We start from the raw sequence: 21,944 nt of genomic DNA, 5'->3' as shown, positions 1-21,944 counted from the left end.
AATACGTGTTAGGGAAGAACAGCTAATATTCCAATTTGGCTGAAACAGAATTCAAGGGGCATAACTATGACCAAAATCCTGTTTCATTAATAAGTTGAGGATTCTATTATACCAAGTAAATATTACTTAACTTTTACTACCTCCCAGATAAAACTCTATGTGAACTTCGCTAATAAATCTTAATTTAAAAATAATGTATGATATTCAACAAAAATTTTTGGAATTAAGGAAGACAGCAGCAGCAATTTAATGGAATGCTGCAGTGGTTATGCTTAATATTTGTTCTTTTATATGTAATAAAGGAAAACATTAAATAAAATTAAATAATCATTCTTTCTACATATTTCCATACAGTGCTAAAATATATCATAATTTGAAAACAAAGGATAGGATATCATTGTGACCTGAGCCCAAGAGATAATTCAACATGCTGTTATTCCTAGTTTATGCAAAATAAAGACCTAATACCCTCTCTGTTTTGAAAGTACAAAGTAATTGAGCCTATTGGGTACCAAAGGTCTGAGTTCCTGGGGCAGCGAGGTGGCACAGTGGATAGAGCACTGGCCCTGAAGTCAAGAGGACCTGAGTTCAAATCTGGCCTCAGACCAAACACTTAACACTTATTAGCCATGTGACCCTGGGCAAGTCACTTAACCCCTACTGCCTAAAATAAAAAAACAAATTAAAAAAAAAAAACAAAAAAACAAATATACAAAGGTCTGAGTTCCCTAAACTAATATTAGTAGCAGTAAGCAGCAGCACACACACCTGTCATTTCAATTAAGGGAACAGTGTTTCTGTACATAGTAGGTGCTTAATAAATCTTTGCTGAAATTAACTGAAAGGACCTCCAAAACTATAATCCAGAGATCTGATAAAAATTTCATTAAATCAAGATCAATATACCCAAAAGCCTACTAAATTTCAGGGAAGGAACAAAGAGGAAGAGAAAGCTTAACTGCCAACCAGCTACAGAAGCATTATATGGAGCAGACGGACTATATCATGGCTTAAATTAACTACTTGTTAATGGTGTCCTCAAAGAATGTGAGGTAAATAGGTTTCATTGAAAACAAGGAATGTCATTGAAAAATGGTCTGTCAAAAACTACCAGATTTTCTGAAATTACTATAAGAACAGAAGTTTCTAGTCAAAAATTTTGAAATGGCTCTTTCTAGTGTGAACTATACTGACTGTTTCATTATGATCATTCAATACTAATAGTAGAAAACTTCTCAATCAAAAATTTAAGATTACATTTTACATCTGAACGCTGATCAAAACCTTTTAAAATATATGTATACGGGTATTTTATATCACATTCTTATCTATGACCATTGTATAAAATGTCTTTAAAGAACTCTAAATTCTTTGCGTTATAAAGAACACTAGTTCATAATTTATAATTAATCATGTAGCTTTTAAAACCTAAGCAGAAAAAGGGTTAGTTAGCAGGGAGGCAAATATAGTACTTAGGCATGCTATTTATATTTTTATTAAAAGATTAGAGTTCTCATGTGACTAGCATGGCACTATGCCATTACAAAGTACTAGGCTGCCAGAGCTGCCAGCATCACTGAAAATAATGGCCAACAAACAACATAGCAAACTTCAAAACTCCTTCCATTACGTAGAAAAAAAGCTGGTAAAAGATTTATTTACATGTCAACCTATCAGTGATCACATCAAACAACTTTAGTATTTAAATCACTCAAATATTTATTTCACAAGGCTACTATAAACACATGCAAGAAATATATCCCTCTCATGCTGTTTTTCAATGCTGAATAGAAAAGGGTAGCAATATTGTTTACACATATATAAAGTGTCCTTTAAAATCTGACTTACCACCCTTTATCATTCTGACTTTTTCATATTTATTAAGGTCTCCAACTAACAAAAATAAAATTTAGCTGGAAAAAGATGCTTTTAAGTAGATGTGCCACATGATTAGCAACAACAAATCCACTTACTTTTTTCTCTTTCTCATGATGTTTATCCTGAGAGTGAGAGGAAGAATCACTTAAACTTTGATCATATGACCTATTAGATCCCCGTTTGCTCTTTTTCTAAAAGAGAAAATATATATATATATACATATTTGTATATGTATATAAAATAGTAAAGGAATTATTTTTTAAAGGCACAAGCCAGTTTAAATGGAAAATTTATAAAATATCTTAACAGGAAAAATGTCCCAATTCTTTCATTCTTTATAATTAGCTTGGACAGTAGTCAAATAATTATCCAAAGCATAGTAAAAGAAAATCTCACCCTGATCTTGAATATTTTAAATGCCAGCATTTTCATGATAAAAGAAAACATATCTGCTATTTTAAAACAAATTTACCACATTTTTAATGTCTGTTTTGTAAAAGTCTTAACTAAAAGGAAGAAAACACTGTCTTTAAGGCAGCTGCTAAAACTGGAAAAAGTAAATATTTGGAAAATCACTGCATGCCTCTAGACAAAGCATGAGGTCTTCTAATATTATGTTAATAGCAGTGACAAAGACAGTTCTTTAAAATCAGCCTTTATGCAATTAATTATTAAGCTACTATTAGGAAATAAGTGAAAAAAGAATGTCAATATCAGACCCATGCATTTACAAGACATTAATAACAGCATAACTAGTAGATAGTAAGAAAAATAGTTTATAGAACACTGAAGCCATTGCATAAAAAAGGAATAAGGTGAGTGCTTTTCTGAGTGATCAAAAGCAATAGGTATAAAACTAAACAACACTGGCCATACAAGATGTTGGGAATTATCATGCAAACACACAGCTTAATTTTTTTAAAAAGCCACACAATTAATAGGGTGTTTGGGAAAATATCTTAAATGCCTAGAAAACAGAGAGTTCTATTCATATGCAAAACTCCTAAATTCCTTTTATCATTTCTCTTAGAATATTTGACCTCTAAAAACCTCTAGTTCATGTGCTTGTATATTTCATTAGAATAATATATACAAGTATAAAATATACAATCACATACATTCTAAATTATTCTAGGTTAGATTCATTAAACGATGTTCTATCTAATTTCTGTTATGGGGTGTGTATGTGTGTATGTGTGTGTGTGAGAGAGAGAGAGAGAGAGAGAGATTTGTTTCTTGCCTCAATTTAAAAATGCCATTGTGTAAAAAAAAAAAAACACAAACCAAAAAAAAAAAAAAAACAAAAAACCGGGGGGAGGGGGGAAGAGAACTAAAGCCCAAAACCATTTTGTACAACTCAGTAAGACTGAGACACTAACAGTTAAGACACAAAATATACATGTATTTGCCCTTCCAAGGAATATTTGAACATAATACAGTCAGCTCATACTTAACCCAATCATCAATGCTTATATAAGAAAGCTCAAATATATTAATTTCAAAACTAACTCCCAAAGGAAATTTAATTAACTTCTCTATCCTAAAACATTTAACCAATAAGAAGCAAATGTATTGATTTGAGTTTCAGTTCTCCTGAAGAAGCAAAATCCACAGAAGTCATGAAACTGGAAGAGGAAAAATTAGTGGCACAAATAACTCATAAAGCAGATAATCCATTCAATTATTTCAACTACATATTAAGTTAAAAATACTAAAATATAACTGTAAGTAACTATCCCAATTAAAAGAACATCTGCATGTTTAGTTGACAGGTTTTTAAAATACCAGAAAGTGGCATCCCAGAGCAAATTTTCTTCCAAACAGAAACTATCAAAACAAAAATTCATTTGCTATTTTACTTATATAAAAGGAAAAAACAAGAAAAAATTTTCTAAACAACACACTTACTCTCAAAACAAAACATTTTAACTTTCATATTAAATTTAAGATAAATTCTTACCAGCTTACTAAAATGGTATTTACAGTAGCCACAGTATTGGACATTATCTGCCCCATTACCTTCTTCTTCACAAAGGAGTCCTGCAAACTGGGCACTGAAAATAAAAGCCAAAAGTATAAAAATCATTCAAACCACAATAATATCCTTATACATCAAATTCTCCTGAAGGCATAAAAGATTTTTAATATATTGCTCCTCTATTCTAGAGATAAAATAATCCCCTTAGTCTACATTTGAAGATACGATTCACTTCTGCCATGAACTGCAAAGAACTGAAAGGGCTCTTAAGAAGTTACAGGTTTAAAGTTTAAATCCAGCTCTTGCAACAAAAAATATTAAATGTTCACCATACTGTTACAATATCCTTTACCTCTCTTTTCCTGTTTCATTCCCTCTTTCTCTTTCTCCCCTACTTGCCAATCGCCCACCTCCCAAAAGTCCCAATGATCTCTCTCTTCAGCTTGTCTGTTCTCATCTAAAATATCCCCCGGATGTTCAGGCTAACAGCTTAGGGTTTAACTTACTGTAGATCATAATTGTGCCAATTTCTAGGAATTTAACCACAGAAAATGGGATAGGATTACTCTATTCATGAATAGTTAACACTGTGTCTTTTTTGAAAATGAAAGTACTTTTTTGGGGTATCTAAGTATATTTAAATTTTATTTTTTTGACATGGTGACGAAATTAACATGATGGTAAAATCTCATCACCCCATTGTCCTGTCTAACAACAGATGCAGTAACTTTTTTGGCTGTGGAAATTTCTTCCACTGGTCTTTAATGAAAGTAATGTGACTTACGTTTATCTCATCCACCATGCTCTAACACAAAGCATTTATTCAAAAAGCCTAAGTGGAATCCTTAGTAAATATATTTTTCCTAGCTTAACAGCAATGATCAGAAACCACAGTATAAATTTTATCACATGTAATACAAGGAAAAACTAGGCTTTCTACAGTGAGTATGATGATACTCAGAAACAGTAAAATCAATATTGATAATTAAACAACTGAATTAAATTTGTCCTTAGTATAATGTGGTGGAAAGAGTGCTGTGTGACCAAGTGTGAATGATTTAACCTCTCTGAGCTGGAATTTCCCTATCTATAAAAATGACAGGGGTTAGATTAGATGACCTCTGAAATTTATTCCAACTCTAAATCTTTGTTCTGATGCAAGTGTTAATGTTACACTTCTGGCCAAATACAACCATCAGATCATCCCACAAAAGGAAATGAAGGAACCAGTAACAAATTCATGGCCTCAGATATCTACATACAAATGAACAAAGTAACATGCTGATAAAATAGTGACACGAACCCAAGCAGGCCAATGTTACCTCATGGGTATCAAAAAGACCCATTAATGGAATATGACTCTGGCAGTACACCCTATTCAAAAGAAACAGAAGAGGAAAAGAAAGGGGTGGAACAAGACTGTGTATTGAGAATGTATCTATATGAAGAAATCTGGGGACTAGAATGGATTGGCAGGATGCTGCAGGGTGCAGATAATCATTTGAGTAAAGATCAACAGAGGCAGAAGGTGATTTTGCCATCTGAGCACACTCACTTCAGACTACCTGAGCAGAAAGAGGAAGCAGATGAGTTCAGGAAAGAGACACAAATCTGGCACAGGAACACGATACAGGCATGACAGGAAATTTCAAATATCAAAATCCCATCTAGAACACTCTCTTGGCCCAAAGCAGGGCATCTAACAACCCCTTCGCTTTTGTGATAATTTTAGTCCTTCAAAATGTAGAGATTCCAAAAAGGAAAATTTCTACTCTGGAAGTGATTCTCACCAAAATGGGAAAACTGCCTGCTGGGGTAAAGATTATGTGAACCATGGAGGAAAGTGTCCACACACCTCCCTCCTTGAGTTTGATACAAGAAAAAAATACAAAAAAAGATGAAAGTCAAGAATGTATGATGTGACCCTCGAAATTTGAGCAAAGCAGATTTCAAAGGGTCCACAAGAAAGTAAAGTGTTATCCCATGGAATAGAATTTTCCAGGGCAGTTAGCCCAGGAAGGATGGGAAGTTCTTAAATGTGCAATTCTGAAAACACAAAAAGAAGGCACTGTGGTTTGAAAGAAAAGGGGAAACTATCTAAAGAGGCCAACATTAACCAACCAACTTTAAAAGGCACATGGGGAAGATTGAAGAAAGTAGCAACGGTTGAATATAAAAGCATAGCATCATCCTGCTAGGAGTGCTAAAGTTCATTATGAGGTGAGGATACTGAGGAAAGCTAAAGATCACACAGAAATGGGCTGGGGTGGGGGTGGGGGGAATACAGTTTTAACTACACTGGGAAAAGAGAGGAATTTCAAAAACAGGATAGGATCACTGCTAAGGATGGATAGGATGATGAAAGATAATAAAGAGAAAGCTGACCAACTCTCATTCTACTTGTTTTCTCTACCAAGGAAAATGATCTTTGGATTTGAAATGAAAGAAAATGGCTACTAGAGGCTACTACAATAAGGAAGGATATGGTAAGAAAGCATCTAGATGCCTGATGAGTTCAAGTCACCTCAGCCACATCAACACTTCTGGGTAATAAAACAACAAATAGGTAAGTTTGCTTGCCTAGTCACTGAAAGTGATCTCTGAAAGATTAAGCAGAATGGGATACGATGGGCTTTGGGAAAAACAATACCATCAAAATTTAAAAAAACGGGGGGGGAGGGAGAAGACAGAGTCTAATAACTATAGGTCAATAGATCTGGACCTTGATTCCTGGAAAAATTCTAAATGATAATATTAAAGGAATGGTTAATGAACACAGAAGAAAGGAAGATCACAAAAAGCCCACATGGCTTAATAAGGAACAGTTCCATAAGGAAGAGCTTTTATTTGGTAAAAGTTGTAGCATGAGTGAATAGTAACAGCAATGCACCATAGAAAATAACATTAATGAAATATCTAAGATATGTAAAAAGAAAACAGAATAAAGTTCAAAAGAGAACATTGCTCTGCTTGTCTATGTTAGTATCACCACATTAAATTTTGTATGTATGTTTTAAATAGATTGATAGTTTTATATACCTTCTCTGGCTTTCCTTGAATATGATAATATTCATATTTCCTGATCATTTTTGAGCTCATAATAAAAAAGTTTTTAAAAATGAACAGATTGACTTCAATACCTTTTCTGAGAGCACTGTTATGCTAGTAAATCAGTGGAATGCTTTAGATGAGGGGTTCTCAACCTTTTTTGTGTCAAGAGTTCTTTTTGGAATCTGAAGAAGCCAATGGACCTATTCTCACAATAATGTTCTTAATTGCACAAAAACACATTACATTACAAAATAAATTATACTTAAAGAGTTAACAAAATTTCAAAAAAAAATTCATGGACCTTAGATTAAGAACCCCTACTTTAGATACAGTTTACTCTAGCAAAGCATTTGACAATCTCTTATTCATTTCACTTTCATAGAAAAATGGAGATATGAATAGATCATAATAAAACTAGGTGAATAATCATTTAATATTTCTATGTCATCAAATAGAAAGGGGAATGGAAGTCTCTCTCTGGTTCATTATCGATGCCAACTGTGAAAGAGTTCTCCAATGAAATGTCTTAGAGATCTACATCTAGAAGTGGCTATCATGGAATGTGCTGACATTCCATGATGCCGCAATATACATCTGTTGGCACCAATCCAAAAAAAAAATCTTAAATTCCCTCCCAATCTCACCTTAGATACTTTCACAAAGTACTATCTCTGGTCTTTACAAATTAAATTTTTAAACCATAATTTATTTTGCATGGCATTTATATTTAGTAATAGTATTAGGTTTTAGAAAATCATCCTGAAAAGTGTGTGGATTTTATAAAATATCTTCTGTGGTTTGACATTCCAAACTTCATATCTTGCAAATATATATTTGTAGCTTTGAAGTTTAGATTGGTAACTAGAGGAGCTAGATGCAGACAGGAAATTGAGTAGTGAGCCCAAAACTACCTACCTGAGTACTCAAAATTGCAATAAAATAATGATAATAACTTTTACACAAACAGAATGGATATAAAATCCACCTGTAACACTTACTGTGAATAATTTTTCATTATCAAACTTTTTGGTAAATTCACTTCCTTATTTCTATGAACTTCAAAATATTAATGTAAAATATTTACCAGGTTACATGGAAAGCTTGTCGACATCCATGCTTATTACATGTCATGCAAGCACCTGTAGCAGCTTTGCTCTCTCTTCCTTGTTCATCACAAATGTAGCAAGTCTTTTTAAAAGAAAAAAGAAAATGACAATGCAAAATTGCACCAAAATATTTCAACAAGAGTCTGGACCATGTTTGGTAAATATTCCTCAAACAGGTTCATTTCATTTTAATCAAGAATTACTTCTTAAATAAAAAATTAAATTAGTCAACAGTAATACTGTAAAACCTTGACAATTACAGAGCAGCTGTGCTGATTCTTAAGGTAGACAATAACTGCTTCATCTATTCCAATTTATACCATGGTATGATACAACATCAGTACTTTGCTCCACAGTTCTCAGAGACTTACCAGAAGGTAATTTTTATAATCTGCATTCCAGGAAATGACATACACAAAGCAAGAATCATCGTATCTGGGCTTTAGCAAAGCATCTGAAGGTAGCGCTAACAAGGAGTACTGAGTGCTGACATGGCACCTCCTGACTTTAAACTTCCGCCTGAGATGTTCTGAGTCCATTCCACCCAGTAGAATTTTTTTTTTTCGTGAGGCAATCAGGGTTAAGTGACTTGCCCAGGGTCACAAAGCTAGTAAGTATCAAGTATCTGAGGCTGGATTGGAACTCAGGTCCGCCTGACTCCAGGGCCAGTGCTCTACCCAATGTGCCACCTAGCTGCCCCCTAATGATCTTCAAAGCACAGTTCAGACACTACCTTCTTTAAGAGGCCTTTTCTGGTCTCCCATCTTACCCCAAGTATTAGTACTCGCTCCCTCTCAAAATTATTTTACACTGATCTACACATTTATATAATATCATAAACTTAGAGCTGGAAGGAACCTAAAAGGAACCTAAGTAGTCCACTCGTCCAAAGTCTCACAAAGAAAATAAGAACCAGAGATGTAACCAATGAAAACACAGGTAATTAGTTTAAGGAAGGACTTGAACCAAATTCCTCTTAACTTCAAAGCTAGTGTTCTTTCTACTATACTACACTGTTTCCTTGTTGTATAACTCCCATAAAATATAAAAATGCCTTAGGATCAGAGACAGTTCCGTTTTTGTATCTCCGGCACCTAGCAGCGTTCTACACATATTAGGAGCTTAAAAAACTTTTGCTAAATTGTTTTTACAATTACAGGTATGCTTAATAGTGATTATTAATTCTATTAAAATTTATTAGGAAGCTAAACCTTTATTAATACATCATTTTGTAAGGAAATCAGGTTTCATTTATATCATTTCAAGTTGTATTAATTTCTAAAGAAAAGTATCCCTAACTTTAGAGCTTGGTCAATATAAGGTTCTCATTATTTTACCTTAGAAAAAACGGTCCAAGTGTGCTAAGTGACTAGCAGCCAACCAAGAATGCCTCACCTGGAATTCCACTCTTTAATTTGTCTCCTGGCGATGTCATTTACTCCATTCATAATACATTTATATAGTTCATTAGAGCTACACTAAGTACTGATATTTAGTATTTCCACAACATTAGCAAAGAAGAAATAGAAGACTTAAGTAACTTGCCAAATTTAAACAGTTGTTAAATGGTGGAGCAGAGACTTCAATCCCAATTTTTTTTTTAGCAACCACAGCAATATACACAGATACAATTATCTTTAAATTATTAAAGTGTTAAGTGAATATAATGTGAAAAAAGTTTTTCTGGCAACAGATCAGGGACTCAATGTTTTTTGCATCGTGGATCCCTTTAGAAGTAGAATAAAGCCTATGGGTCCCTTCTCAGAATACTGCTTTAATAAAATTAAATAAATAGGATTACAAAAGAAGTCAGTTACACTAAAATGAAATTATCAAAATATTTGTTGTGTTTTTTTAAAGTTTACAGGCCCCATGTTAAAAGTTGTTGATACGGAAGATCTGTGCATCTCATCCTAGGTCTCAAATTCCAGTCCTATTATTTCTTTTCTTTTTGTTAAACTCACTCACTATCATCAACCCTACAAGTACTCTAACTTGCTGGGAGAAAAAATAGAACCTTCTGATAAACAACCCACTGAAATTGCTGTTTTCTGAAGTGAAGTCTGCTGTGTAACTAAGAAGATCCAGAATTCTAGAAAAGTCAAAAGAACTAGGTGCAACAGTGATATGAACGAAAAGGGGAGTAACTGTAAAATTACAATGACTATTAGCAAAAAAACTGGAAATGCCATGTGTCCAATGATTTGTAGTAAATAGACAAAAAAGCTGCTATGCAAGCATAATAGAAAATTATTGTACCACAAAAATTATGAATATGTAAAATAAAAAAGGTAAGAATTATAGGAAACAATGCAAAATGAAGAAAATGTATCAGATCAATATTGCAATTTTCCCCAAAAAAAGTAATAACAGGAACAAATTCTGCAGAAAAAAAATCCAGAAATAAAGAAATCAAAGCAGACATGGAAATAGACTAGGCATTTGCTATTTTACGAAAAGCAAATAAATACCTTTTTAAAAAAAAAATAAATTTTCAGTAATGTGAGCTTAGAATTTTAGGTATAATCATCTTTTTATTTTGCTTATAAATATGAATATTTGGTTTTCCTGCTGGTTACTAAATTTAGAATCAAGTAAATGAAGCTAAACTGAGTAAAAATTTAATTACTTTTGTTGACATGTTATGAAAATCAAGATCCTAATGAATCTGAAGAAGGTTTTAAGTTATTCTAGATGACGGAAAAACTTTTCTATGTTAATCAGAGGAAACATGGTACAGAGGAAAATTAATACTGTATTTGGTCAAAAAACTTGTGCTAAAATCCAGGCTCTTGCCACTCATTACCTCTCTGGCTACACATAAAAGGTTAATCTCTCTGGGCTTCAGTGCATTTAACTATAAAATGAAGGGACCTGTAAGACCCCTTCAAGATCTACATCTACAACCCTAGCACTTGTTATGGTGAAAATCTGCTCTATGCTAATGACATCCATCTGAGGTGACGTAAGGTATGGCGACAGCACTCACACCGACACAGATCAAAGCTCAAATTAGACAAGAGGGAAGAATCAATGAAAGGTGTCTGAGATTTGGAAGGCTCAATCCAATCAATCCAATAGCCTTCCTATGAGTCACGCATTATACTAGGTGCTAGGGATAAAAACACAGAAGATTTTTTTTAAATATACATACGAAATAAACAGAACACAGCAAAATACAAGACAGGGAAAGCCCAAGAAGCAGGGAAGATAGGAAAAATCTTCCCGTAGAAAGTGGTACTTGGGACTGTCGTCAAAGAAGTAAGGATCCCTATGAGACAGAGAAGAAGAGGAAGTATATTCCAGGAATAAGGAAAACACACAAGGACAGGAGATGGACTTCATGTGTGAGCAGCAGACACGTCTGTCAGTGTGGCTAGACTGAGTGTAATAGGTGAAAGGAAGTAAACTAAAGAGAGCTGTTGGACAGGCAGCAAGGAGTTGGAGGAGGTACAGAAAAGATACCATCACTACTGGAATCAGAATAAGCCATAAATTTATTTAGGCTCTGAGGTTTGGCGATCATGCAGTTCCTGGTGCAAGAAGTTGGGCACAGAGCAGAATTATTTATACTTAGAAGGAAAACACCAGGTATTAGGCATGGGTTCCAGTTACTGGGAAGACTACATGGACTCAGCAGGCAGTCAACCAATTAGGTAGCAAGAGGAACAAAAAAACAGGCTTAAGGAACAAGACGTGGGGATGTGGTTTTGGAAAGAGTTATAAGGACCACATTTTGAAGAAGGTATTACATGATATTTTACACTAAGTCTTGCATACCTTGACAACTGTTGCCTCAGGTACCTCAAATCAAAAACGGATGGGTCAACAATATGGGGTCAGTCTTGTTCAAGCATGATAGCCTGGCTACCATAATACATTTCATCCTAGAGGCAAGAGAAAGCACTGGAGTATACTGAATAGAATAACATGACCAGATTTGCAGTTAAAGAAAATCGATTTGGCAGCTGTGTAACAGACAAATGGACTGAAGTGGGGAAAGACTTGAGGCTGGGAGACCAATTAGGAGGCCACTGCAATACTTGAAGGGAGAGGTAAGAACTGATGAGGGCCTGAACTATACTGGTTGAGAATTGAGAGAAGGGTACAGATGCAAGAGCTATTATGAAGACAGAAATGACAAGATTTGGCAAATGACTGCAATGTGGGATGAAGAAAAGTAAGGAGTAGAGGCTAACGCTGAGGTAACAATCCTGGGAGAATAAAATAATATTAAGGGTGACCTCAATAAAAATAGTGAATAGATGTGGGTTGGTGGCGAAAGACGAGTTTCTCATCAACAGAATGACCACCCACAATTCCAAAGGACTAATAATAAAATATACTACCCATCTCCAGATAGGGAAGTGATAGACTCACAGTCCAAACTGAAGCATATTTTCTTTTTCCTTTGCACAAGGTTAAAACAAGAAATGTATTTTGTACGATGATACATATTTGTAATGTAATTTATTCTTCTTGCTTTCTCATTGAGCAGGGGGGTAGGGGAGGAAGGAGGGAGAGAATTGGAAAATAAAAATTAAAAAAATTTAATTTTTTAAAAAAGATAACAAACTCTGCCTCTAGATGTGTTAAGTTTCAGATTACTTCAGGACATTCAGGTTTGAAATGTCCAATCAATAACTGGTGATGTGAAACAGGAACTCAGGAGATGGGGTAGGAATAGATACACTGATTTGAGCAGAAATAGATATATAGACCAAAGACAGAGCTAATAATTAAACTTAGGGGAATTAATGAAGTCATCAAGAATATAAAGAGAGAAGAGAGGCTAGGGATATACCTGTAATTGGGTAGTGTGACATGGATGAGCCAGCAAAGTATACTGAGAAAAAATAACCAAAACAGTAGGAAGAGAAACAGAGAAAAAAACCCAGAGAGGAGAATGGCTCCATGAAAGTATAGCCAAAAGAGTCAAATGAAATAGATAGGTAAAGGATGAAGTCTGAAAACAAAATCAAACCCACCAGATCTGGAAATTAAGAGATCACTGGTAACTCTGCAGATGATAGCTTTTTCCAGGATTTTTTGTTTTTGTTTTTGGTTAGGCAATGGGGTTAAGTGACTTGCCCAGGGTCACACAGCTAGTAAGTGTTATGTGTCTGAGGCCAGATTTGAACTCAGGTCCTCCTGAATCCAGAGCCGGTGTTCTATCCACTGTGCCACCTAGCTGCCCCTTTTTCCAGAATTTTGCATGAGGGACAGGAGATCAATATAGCACAATACTGAGAGCTTGAAGGGACTGTAGAGTCTAATGATGGTTTTTTAAAGATGTGGGAAACTGAGTAAGATTGAAGGCAGCATGGATGAAAACAGGAAATATGGGAAATCAGAGTGAAAGATGATGATTGAGGAAGGCCATCTTCTGGAGAAGACAAAAGGAGAATCAAAGAGAGGTTTTGGCTTTGGCAAGAAGGGCCATACTACATTATTAGAAAGTAAAATAGGAGACAGTAAAGAATAATGTCAAGGTTCCATGAAACACTAAGAAAGAGGAAGTTACAGAGAATGACCTCAATTTTCCTTATAAATTACTAGATAAAATCCTCAACTGGGAATAGGGGTTGGATGTTGGGAAGACTGAGGAAAAAAGAAAAGGATTAGAAAAACTTCCACGGGGATAGAGATAGGCAATCAATTAGGTAGAAGTAATATTGGAGTGATGGCCTTAAAAATGAATTAACATGAATTTATACTATATCCGATTAGCATAATTATATTTAACTTCCAACAGATAGATTCAGGAGAGGAGGTGGATGAATGGATAAGTAGAAATAATTCAGGACTGAGTTTGAGGAGCAATGAGCAGCAACAGGACAAAAGAGCAAGAGATTCAAGAGTTAAGAATGCCGTAGAGTTTAAATTAATACGGAGGTAAAACAATCCCTATCTTCAAGTGGCTTACATTTTATTGGTCAAGCAAAAACAGATGTTATAGGAAGTATTAAAAAACCTTATGCACCACTAATTACCAGCACCTTTGCAAAATATTTCTGAATTTATTCTTTCCTTTACAAATAAGCTATATATAAAAAAAAAGACCTCTTTTATCAAAATGCAGATTGAGACATGTTTTTAGACATGGACAACGTATGAATTTGTTTTGCTTTAACTGTGCACATTTGGTACCAAAGTTTTGTTTTACTTCTTTTCTTTAAGATTGGGATGAGATAGGGGCAGCTAGGTGGCACAGTGGATCAGGAGGACCAGAATTCAAATCCGGCCTCAGACCAAACACTTGACACTTACTAGTTGTGTGACCCTGGGCAAGTCACTTACCCCCAATTGCCTTTAAAAAAAAATTGGGATGAGATGGAAGAAGTAAAGAAAATAATGCTTTTTCATTGAAAATTGAAAAAAATTTTGCTTTCAAGTATACATGGCTGAGGGGAAAAGGGAAAATGAGAATAGATAAGATCTCTAAGTATATCAGGGTAGCAATAGTTTGAGGTTCAGTTAGCTCAAAAATTCTGAGCCAGGGATACATATTTTAGGCCAGATGGAAATATGGCTCCCCTAAGAACAGATCTAGTTTTTTATCTAGGTGTCCACTGGAAAAGTCAAACTTTTCAGTCAAGGAACTGGGACATTTTATTCTAACAAGCACTCCACAATTTTAAAACCAAAAGTTATTAAATTACTGCAAAAAATTATAAACTGAATTCATATAAAATATACATACTGTACCTTATTATAACGATCATGTGGAACAGATTGCAATACAATAGGTTCCATTGTAGAAACGTTGGCAAACTGAACCTCAGGAATATACAGGGCACAAACAACATGAGCCCAACCTTAAAAGAAAGGAAAACAAAATACATTAACCTTGGTACCTCATGAAAATGTTTATTTTGTAAATAAAAACCATTTTCTTTTTTATTTTTAACTTTTGTTTTTCATCATCTTCATTAATAAATATATCTCTCTCATGTAACCTACCTAAAAAGCCACCCCTTATAATAAAAAAAATCTTTGTTCTGAGAGGAGGAAATAGTTAAGCAAAACTAACCAACATATGAACTGAGTCTGAAAGTATGGGTAATATTCAACAACTATAGTCCCAAGTCCTACAAAGAAAGGAAGGTACATTTTTTCATCTCTTTTTCAGGGCCAATCATTATCATAGCCAGTGTTTAGTTTCAGGAGGTTTTATTCTTTGTGTATACGTTGTTGCTTACATTGTGCACACTGTTTGCCTGGTTCTACCTATCTCTTTCTATATCAGTTGATATCAAGTCTTTCCAACAGTTCTCTGAACTCTTCATATCATAATTTTAACATTCTGTTGTTTTGTTTTTTCCATATACATTGCTGCTTACATTGTACACATTGTTTGCCTGGTTCTACCTATTTCTTTCTACATCAATTGATATCAAATCAAGTCTTTCCAACATTTCTTTGAACTCTTCATATCATAATTTTAACATTCTATTGTAATCTTGTCCCAAAATTTGTTTACTCTTCAGTCAATAGGAATCTACTTGGCATCCAATTCTTTGTTATGAATATTTCATTAAACATTAGATATTTCTATTTGTCTTTGACCTGCCTAGGATATATAACTAACCAGCAGTAGGTTCTCTGGGTCAAAGATATGAAAACTTTATTCACTTTCATAATCTAATTGCAAATTTCTTTCCAGAATGGTAGGAACAATTCACAGCTCCCCAAAAAGTTTAGTAATATGCCTATATTTTCATAACCACTTCAATACTGACAATTCCTGTCTTACGTCATGATCTTTGTCAATTTCCTGGTTATGAGGTATTATATGGATTTCTTATCATTAGTGATCTGTAGTAATCTCTCATATGGTCAATAGTTGGCAATTCTTCTTTTGAGAAATGTTTATTCATATCCTTTGACCACTTATTCTTTTGGACATGGCTCTCAGTATTATATATTTGTATTAGTTACCTTTATGTCATCATAGATATTCAATGAAAAGATTTTCCCCAATTGAAAGCTTCTTTTAAATTTGCAATGATACTGTTAGTACAAAAGCCTCTTAATTTCATGTAATCAAAAGCTATTTCATTTTTTGTGATAAACTATTATCAAACCCCAATACTAAAACCTGTAAACATTTCAAAAATGACTGCCTGTAACTATTTCTAATAATAATGATGGTAACAATAGCTAGCAGTTATATACCATCTTAAGATTTCCAAAGTGCTTTACAAATATAACAACAATAACTAATAATTGCTTTAGGGTTGGCAAAGCATTTTACAAATATTATCTCATTTTATACTCACAATTCTAGGAGACAGCTACTATTATTATCATCTCCCTTTTACAGATAGGGAAATGAAGCAGAGAAAAATTAAAATGACTTGCCCAGGGTCACATAGCTAATAAATATCTGAGGTTGGATTTGACCTCACTGCACCACCTGATTTTATCAGTGGATAAAGATAAAAAAAGGATTTGTAAAATCCTACAACTCCTTGCTTGCATATCATAGTTTTGCATATAAGACATACCTTTGCAGGCAGTGAGAAGTAACAACAGAACACTGAAGTGCTAAGGGTATGTCTCACCTGTAGGCCACCCTCCAACAGTGATTCTACATTGGTTGGTTATAGTACCACTAGTCTTGCTGTAGGCACATAATAATAAATGTGTTTGGTGATGAAAATAATATAACACTTCCTCAACTAATGAGGAATACAAAATGAAATAAATGAAATGGTTATTCCGAAGTACAAAATTCCCAATTGAACACTTAAGTTTAAACTGGGACTAGTTTGGCCCACAGCTCTTCCTACTAATGAGTGTATTCCCATCACCAGTGGCCGCAGGCAATCTAACATAACGTAGTGATACTCAGTCTCATCAAGTGACATCTACTACTGCAATATTAACAAGAATTCAGGTAACATCTTCCCTCATTGCCCATCCTTACACATAGCGATTACTTTCAAAGCTGATAAACATATTAGTCTTTATTAACATTAAGCTTCCAGCAGCCTAAGGAAAATAGCATGTATTCTGGGATAGTCAAAGGACAGAACATCTATCATTTATTTTGACCCCTTTCAGTTTTCAAAAAGCACAACATATTGAAGAGGTAACAGAGCATTCACAGAGCTGGGGGTGAGGGAAGGAGTAAAAGATTAGGAAAGTGATATTTAGGAAAAATGGCTATATTGAATTCTAGGGAACACTAAAGATTCCCACAAATTCTGAGGATATAAAGGGGATCCCCAAATATGGAAAAATCAAAAATTTGAGAATATTTGGATTGCTGGCAGATATCCTATGTGCTAAACAGCCACAATCTGGTTTGGTCATTTAGGAATAAGTATATCATTATTGTCTAAAATGAAATAATTCCATCATAAAGAGAACACCAAGAAAGAGATAGACATTGAGCAATTAACTGTGCATCTTAGTTGTGAAACTTTGAATAGCTTTTTTTCATCAATTCCCTTGATATTCCTGACCTTTTGTTCTTCCAGATGAATTTTATCATCATTTTCTAGCTCTATTAAAAAAAATTTTTTTGAGTAGTTTGAGTGGTATGGCAATGTATAAATAAATTCAGGTAAAACTGTCATTTTTATTATATTGGCTCAGTCTACCCATGAACAATAAACATTTCTCAATATGTTTAGAACTCTATTTATGTGGAAAATATTTTGTAATTGTTTTCATAAAATTCCTGGGTAAAACTCAAAGTATTTTATATTGTCTACAATTATTTTAAATGGAATTTCTCTTTCTATCTTTCCTTACTGAACTTTGTTGGTAATATACAGAAATGTTGAAAATTTATGTGGGGTTATTTTGTATCCTGTAACTTCTGCTTAAGTTAATTATTTCAACTAGCTTTTTGGTTGATTCTCTAGGATGCTCTAAATATACCATCATATCATCTGCAAAGAGTGACAGTTTTGCTTCCTCACTGACTATTCTAATTCCTTCAATTTCTTCTTTCTTCTCTTATTGTTACAGCTAGCCCTTCTAATACGATACTGAATAACAGGGTTGATAATGGACATCCTTGATTCACCCCAATCTTATTAAAAAGGTTTCTAGCTTGCCCATTATAGATAACATTTAATGATGGTTTTAGATATGTATCAGTTTAAGGAAAGCTCCTTGGTCTACCTGTAAGCCATGATCAAAAAAAGAGCCTGACCATCTTTCAAGGAATCATCAAGGAAAACTGCCCTGAGGTCGTAAAACCAGAGGGTAAAATAGTAATTGAAAGAATCCACTGATCACCTCCTGAAAGAGATCACAAATTGAAAATGCCAAGAATATAGTAGCCAAATTCCAGAATTATCAGGTCAAGGAGAAAATAATGCAAGCAGCCAGAAAGAAACAATTTAAAAATCGTGGAACCACAGTCAATATTATGCAGGACCTTGCAGCTTCTACTATAAAAGATCAGAGGGCTTGGAATATGATATTCCGTAAGGCAAAGGAACCTGGATTACAACCAAGGATCAACTACTCAACAAAACAAAAAAAAAGGAAAAGAAAAGGGAGAGGGCTGATAGAAGGGAGGGCAGATTGAGGGAGGCAGTAGTCAAAAGCAAAACTCAAGAGAAGAGGGAAAGGGAGAAAGGATATTGAAAAGCATAAATGGGGGGAGGGGATGAGATGGAGAGAAAGACACAAATAGTAATCATAACTGTGAATGTGAATGGGATGAACTCTCCAATAAAATGGAAGTGGACAGAGTGGATTAAAAAACAGAATGCTACAATATGATGTTTACAAGAAACACATTTGAAGAAGAGGGATACACACAGAGTAAAGGTAAAAGGCTAGAGTAGAACATAGTATGCTTCAGCTGAAATGAAAAAAAAAAAGAGAGGTGGCAATCCTGACCTCAGACAAAGCAAAAGCAAAAACAGATCTGATTAAAAGAGATAAAGAAGGAAAAGTACATCCTGCTAAAAGGTACCATAGACAATGACAATGAAGTAATATCATTACTAAACATATATGCACCAAGTGGTATAGCATCCAAATTCTTAGAGGAGAAGTTCGGGGAGTTACAGGAAAAAATAGACAGCAAAACCATACTGACAGGGAAATTCAACCTCCCCTTCTCAGAAGAAGAAAAATCTAACCACAAAATAAACAAGAAGTTAAGGAGGCAAATAGAATTTTGGAAAAGTTAGATATAGCAGACCTCTAGAGAAAACTGAATGGGGATAGAAAGGAATGTACCTTTTTCTCAGTGGTACATAGAACCTACATGAAAGATGACCATATATTAGGGCATAAAAACCTCACAATCCAAAGCAGAAAGGCAGAAATATTAAATGTATCCTTTTCAGGTCATGATGCAATAAAAGCAATATGTAATAATAAAGGGCCACGGAAAGATAGACTAAAAATTAATTGGAAACTAAATTATCTAATCCTAAAGAATGAGGTCGAACAACCAATCATAGAAACAATCAATAACTTCATCCAAGAGAATGACAATTATAAGACAACATACCAAAATTAATGAGATGCATTGAAAGTGGTTCTTAGGAAATTTTATACCTCTCTATTTTATTCATGTAAACATTTAGAAAGAGGAGATCAACGAATTGAGCATGCAACTAAAAAAGCTAGAAAAAGAACAAATTAGAAATTCTGAAAGCCAAAGGAGAGATTAAGAAAACTGAAAGAAAACTACTGAACAAATAAGTAAAACTAAGAACTGGTTTTATGGAAAAACAAACAAACAAACAATAAAATAGATAAATCTTTGGTTAACTTGATCAAAAAAAGAAAAGAAAACTAAATTACCAATATCAAACAAGAAAAGGGTGAATTCATCACCAATAAAGAGGAAATTAAAACAATAATTAGGAGCTATTCTGCTCAACTGTATGACAATATATTTGATAATCTTAGTGAAATGGATGAATATTTACAAAAATATAAATTACCCAGAATAACAGAAGAGGAAATAAAATACTTAAATAATACCATTTCAGAAAAATAAAATGAACAAGCCATCAATGAACTCCCTAAGAAAAAATCTCCAGGGCCAGATGGATTTACAAGTGAATTCTATCAAACATTTAAAGTACATTTAATTCTAATACTATATAAACTATTTAGAAAAATAGGCGGAGTCCTACCAAATTCTTTTATGATACAAATATGGTACTGATACCTAGACCATGAAGAGCCAAAACTGAGAAAAAAATTATAGACCAATTTCCCTAATGAGAATAGATGCAAAAAAATTTAATAAAATATTAGCAAAGAGATTACAGCAACTTATCACAAGGATAATACACTATAACCAAGTAAGATTTACACCAGGAAAGCAGGGCTGATTCAATATTAGGGAAACTATCAGGATAACTGACCATATCAACAGAACAGAAATCATATGATTATCTCAATAGATGCAGAAAAAGCTTTTGACAAAATAAAGCACCCATTCCTCTTAAAAACACTAGAGAGCATATGAATAAATGGAGTCTTCTAAAAATAATAAGTAGCATCTATCTAAAACCATCAGAAAGCATTATAAGTAATAGGGATAACCTAGAAGCATTTTCAATAAGATGAGGGGTGAAATAAGGATGATCAATATCACCACTGTTATTCAATACTGAACTAAAAATATTAGCTTTAACAATAAGAAAAAGAAATTGAAGGAATTAGAATAGGCAAAGAAGAAACAAAGCTACCACTCTTTGCAGATAATATAATGGTATACTTTGAGAATCCTAGAGAATCAAGTAAAAAAACTACTTGAAATAATAAACAACTTCAGCAAAGTTTCAGGATACAAAATAAACCCAAATAAATCATTGTGTGTTTCTGTAATATTACTAACAAAGCCCAACAGCAAGAGATAGAAAGAGAAATTCCATTTAAAGTTACTGTAGACATTATAAAATATGTGGGAGCCTACCTGCCAAGACAAACCCAGGAACGATACTAACACAATTACAAATCACATTTCACACGAAGTCAAATCTAAATAATTGGAAAAATATCAGTTGCTTAAGGGTAGGCTGAGCTAATACAATAAAAATGACAATTCTACCTAAATTAATTTACATATTCAGTGTCATATCAATCAAACGACCAAAAAATTATTGTATAGAGCTAGAAAAAATAAGAACAAAATTCAAAATGTCCAGAATATCAAGGGAATTAATGCAAAGAAAGGCAAAGGAAGGGTAGCCTAGCCATAACAGATCTTAAATTGTATTATAAAACAACAAACATTTCAAAACTACTTGGTACTGGCTAAGAAACAGAGTGGTTGACCAGTGGAATAGGTTAGGTACAAAAGACACAATAGTCAATGAATGTACTAATCTACTGTTTGATAAATCCAGGGACAGCTAGGTGGCGCAGTGGATAGAGCTCTGGCCTTGGAGTCAGGAGGACCTGAGTTCAAATCCAGCCTCAGACACATAACACTTACTAGTTGTGTGACCCTGGGCAAGTCACTTAACCCCATTGCCTAACAAAAACCAAAAAAAAAAAGATAAATCCAAAAACTCCAGCTTCTGGGTAAGAACTCACCATTTAACCAAAACTGCTAGGAAAACTGGAAAATAGTATGGCACAAACTAGGCATAGACCAATAGCTTATAACATATGCCAAGATAAAGACAAAATGGGTACAGGATTTAGATATAAAGACTGATACTATAAGCAAACTAGGAGAGCAAGGAATAGTTTACCTGTCAGATTTATGGAGAAGGAAGAATTTATGACCAAACAAGAGATAGAGAAATGCAAAACAGACAATTCTGATTACATTAAATTGAAAAGTTTTTGCACAAAGCCAATGCAACCAAGATCAAAAGGAAAGCAGAAAGTTGAGAAAAAAATTTTATAGCCAATGTCTCTGATAAAGGTCTCATTTCTAAAATATAAAGAGGACTGAGTCAAATACAAGAATACAAGTCATTTCC

At 33.9% G+C, this 21,944-nt stretch overlaps 1 protein-coding gene across 6 annotated transcripts in view; it reads right to left on the bottom strand.

The window, feature by feature from the left end:
* MLLT10 (MLLT10 histone lysine methyltransferase DOT1L cofactor) overlaps nt 1–21,944 on the bottom strand; it is a 212,956-nt gene that overhangs the window by 128,914 nt on the left and 62,098 nt on the right. For 5 of the 6 annotated variants that reach the window (XM_027847831.1, XM_027847834.1, XM_027847835.1 and 2 more), the window contains exons 5-8: nt 14,722–14,831; nt 7,992–8,095; nt 3,839–3,932; nt 1,974–2,069 (exon numbers count right to left, since the gene is read on the bottom strand). In XM_027847831.1, coding sequence (XP_027703632.1) covers nt 1,974–2,069; nt 3,839–3,932; nt 7,992–8,095; nt 14,722–14,831 — 404 coding nt within the window. The remainder of the gene's footprint in view (nt 1–1,973; nt 2,070–3,838; nt 3,933–7,991; nt 8,096–14,721; nt 14,832–21,944) is intronic. The other variant, XM_027847836.1, reaches the window with a different exon arrangement.

This window comes from Vombatus ursinus, unplaced genomic scaffold (genome assembly GCF_900497805.2).
Source record: "Vombatus ursinus unplaced genomic scaffold, bare-nosed wombat genome assembly UNPS02005459.1, whole genome shotgun sequence".
In the NCBI taxonomy this organism is placed as follows: Eukaryota; Metazoa; Chordata; class Mammalia; order Diprotodontia; family Vombatidae; genus Vombatus; species Vombatus ursinus.
Note: the sequence above shows the minus strand (reverse complement) of the source record. Positions and strands in the feature narration are given on the sequence as shown.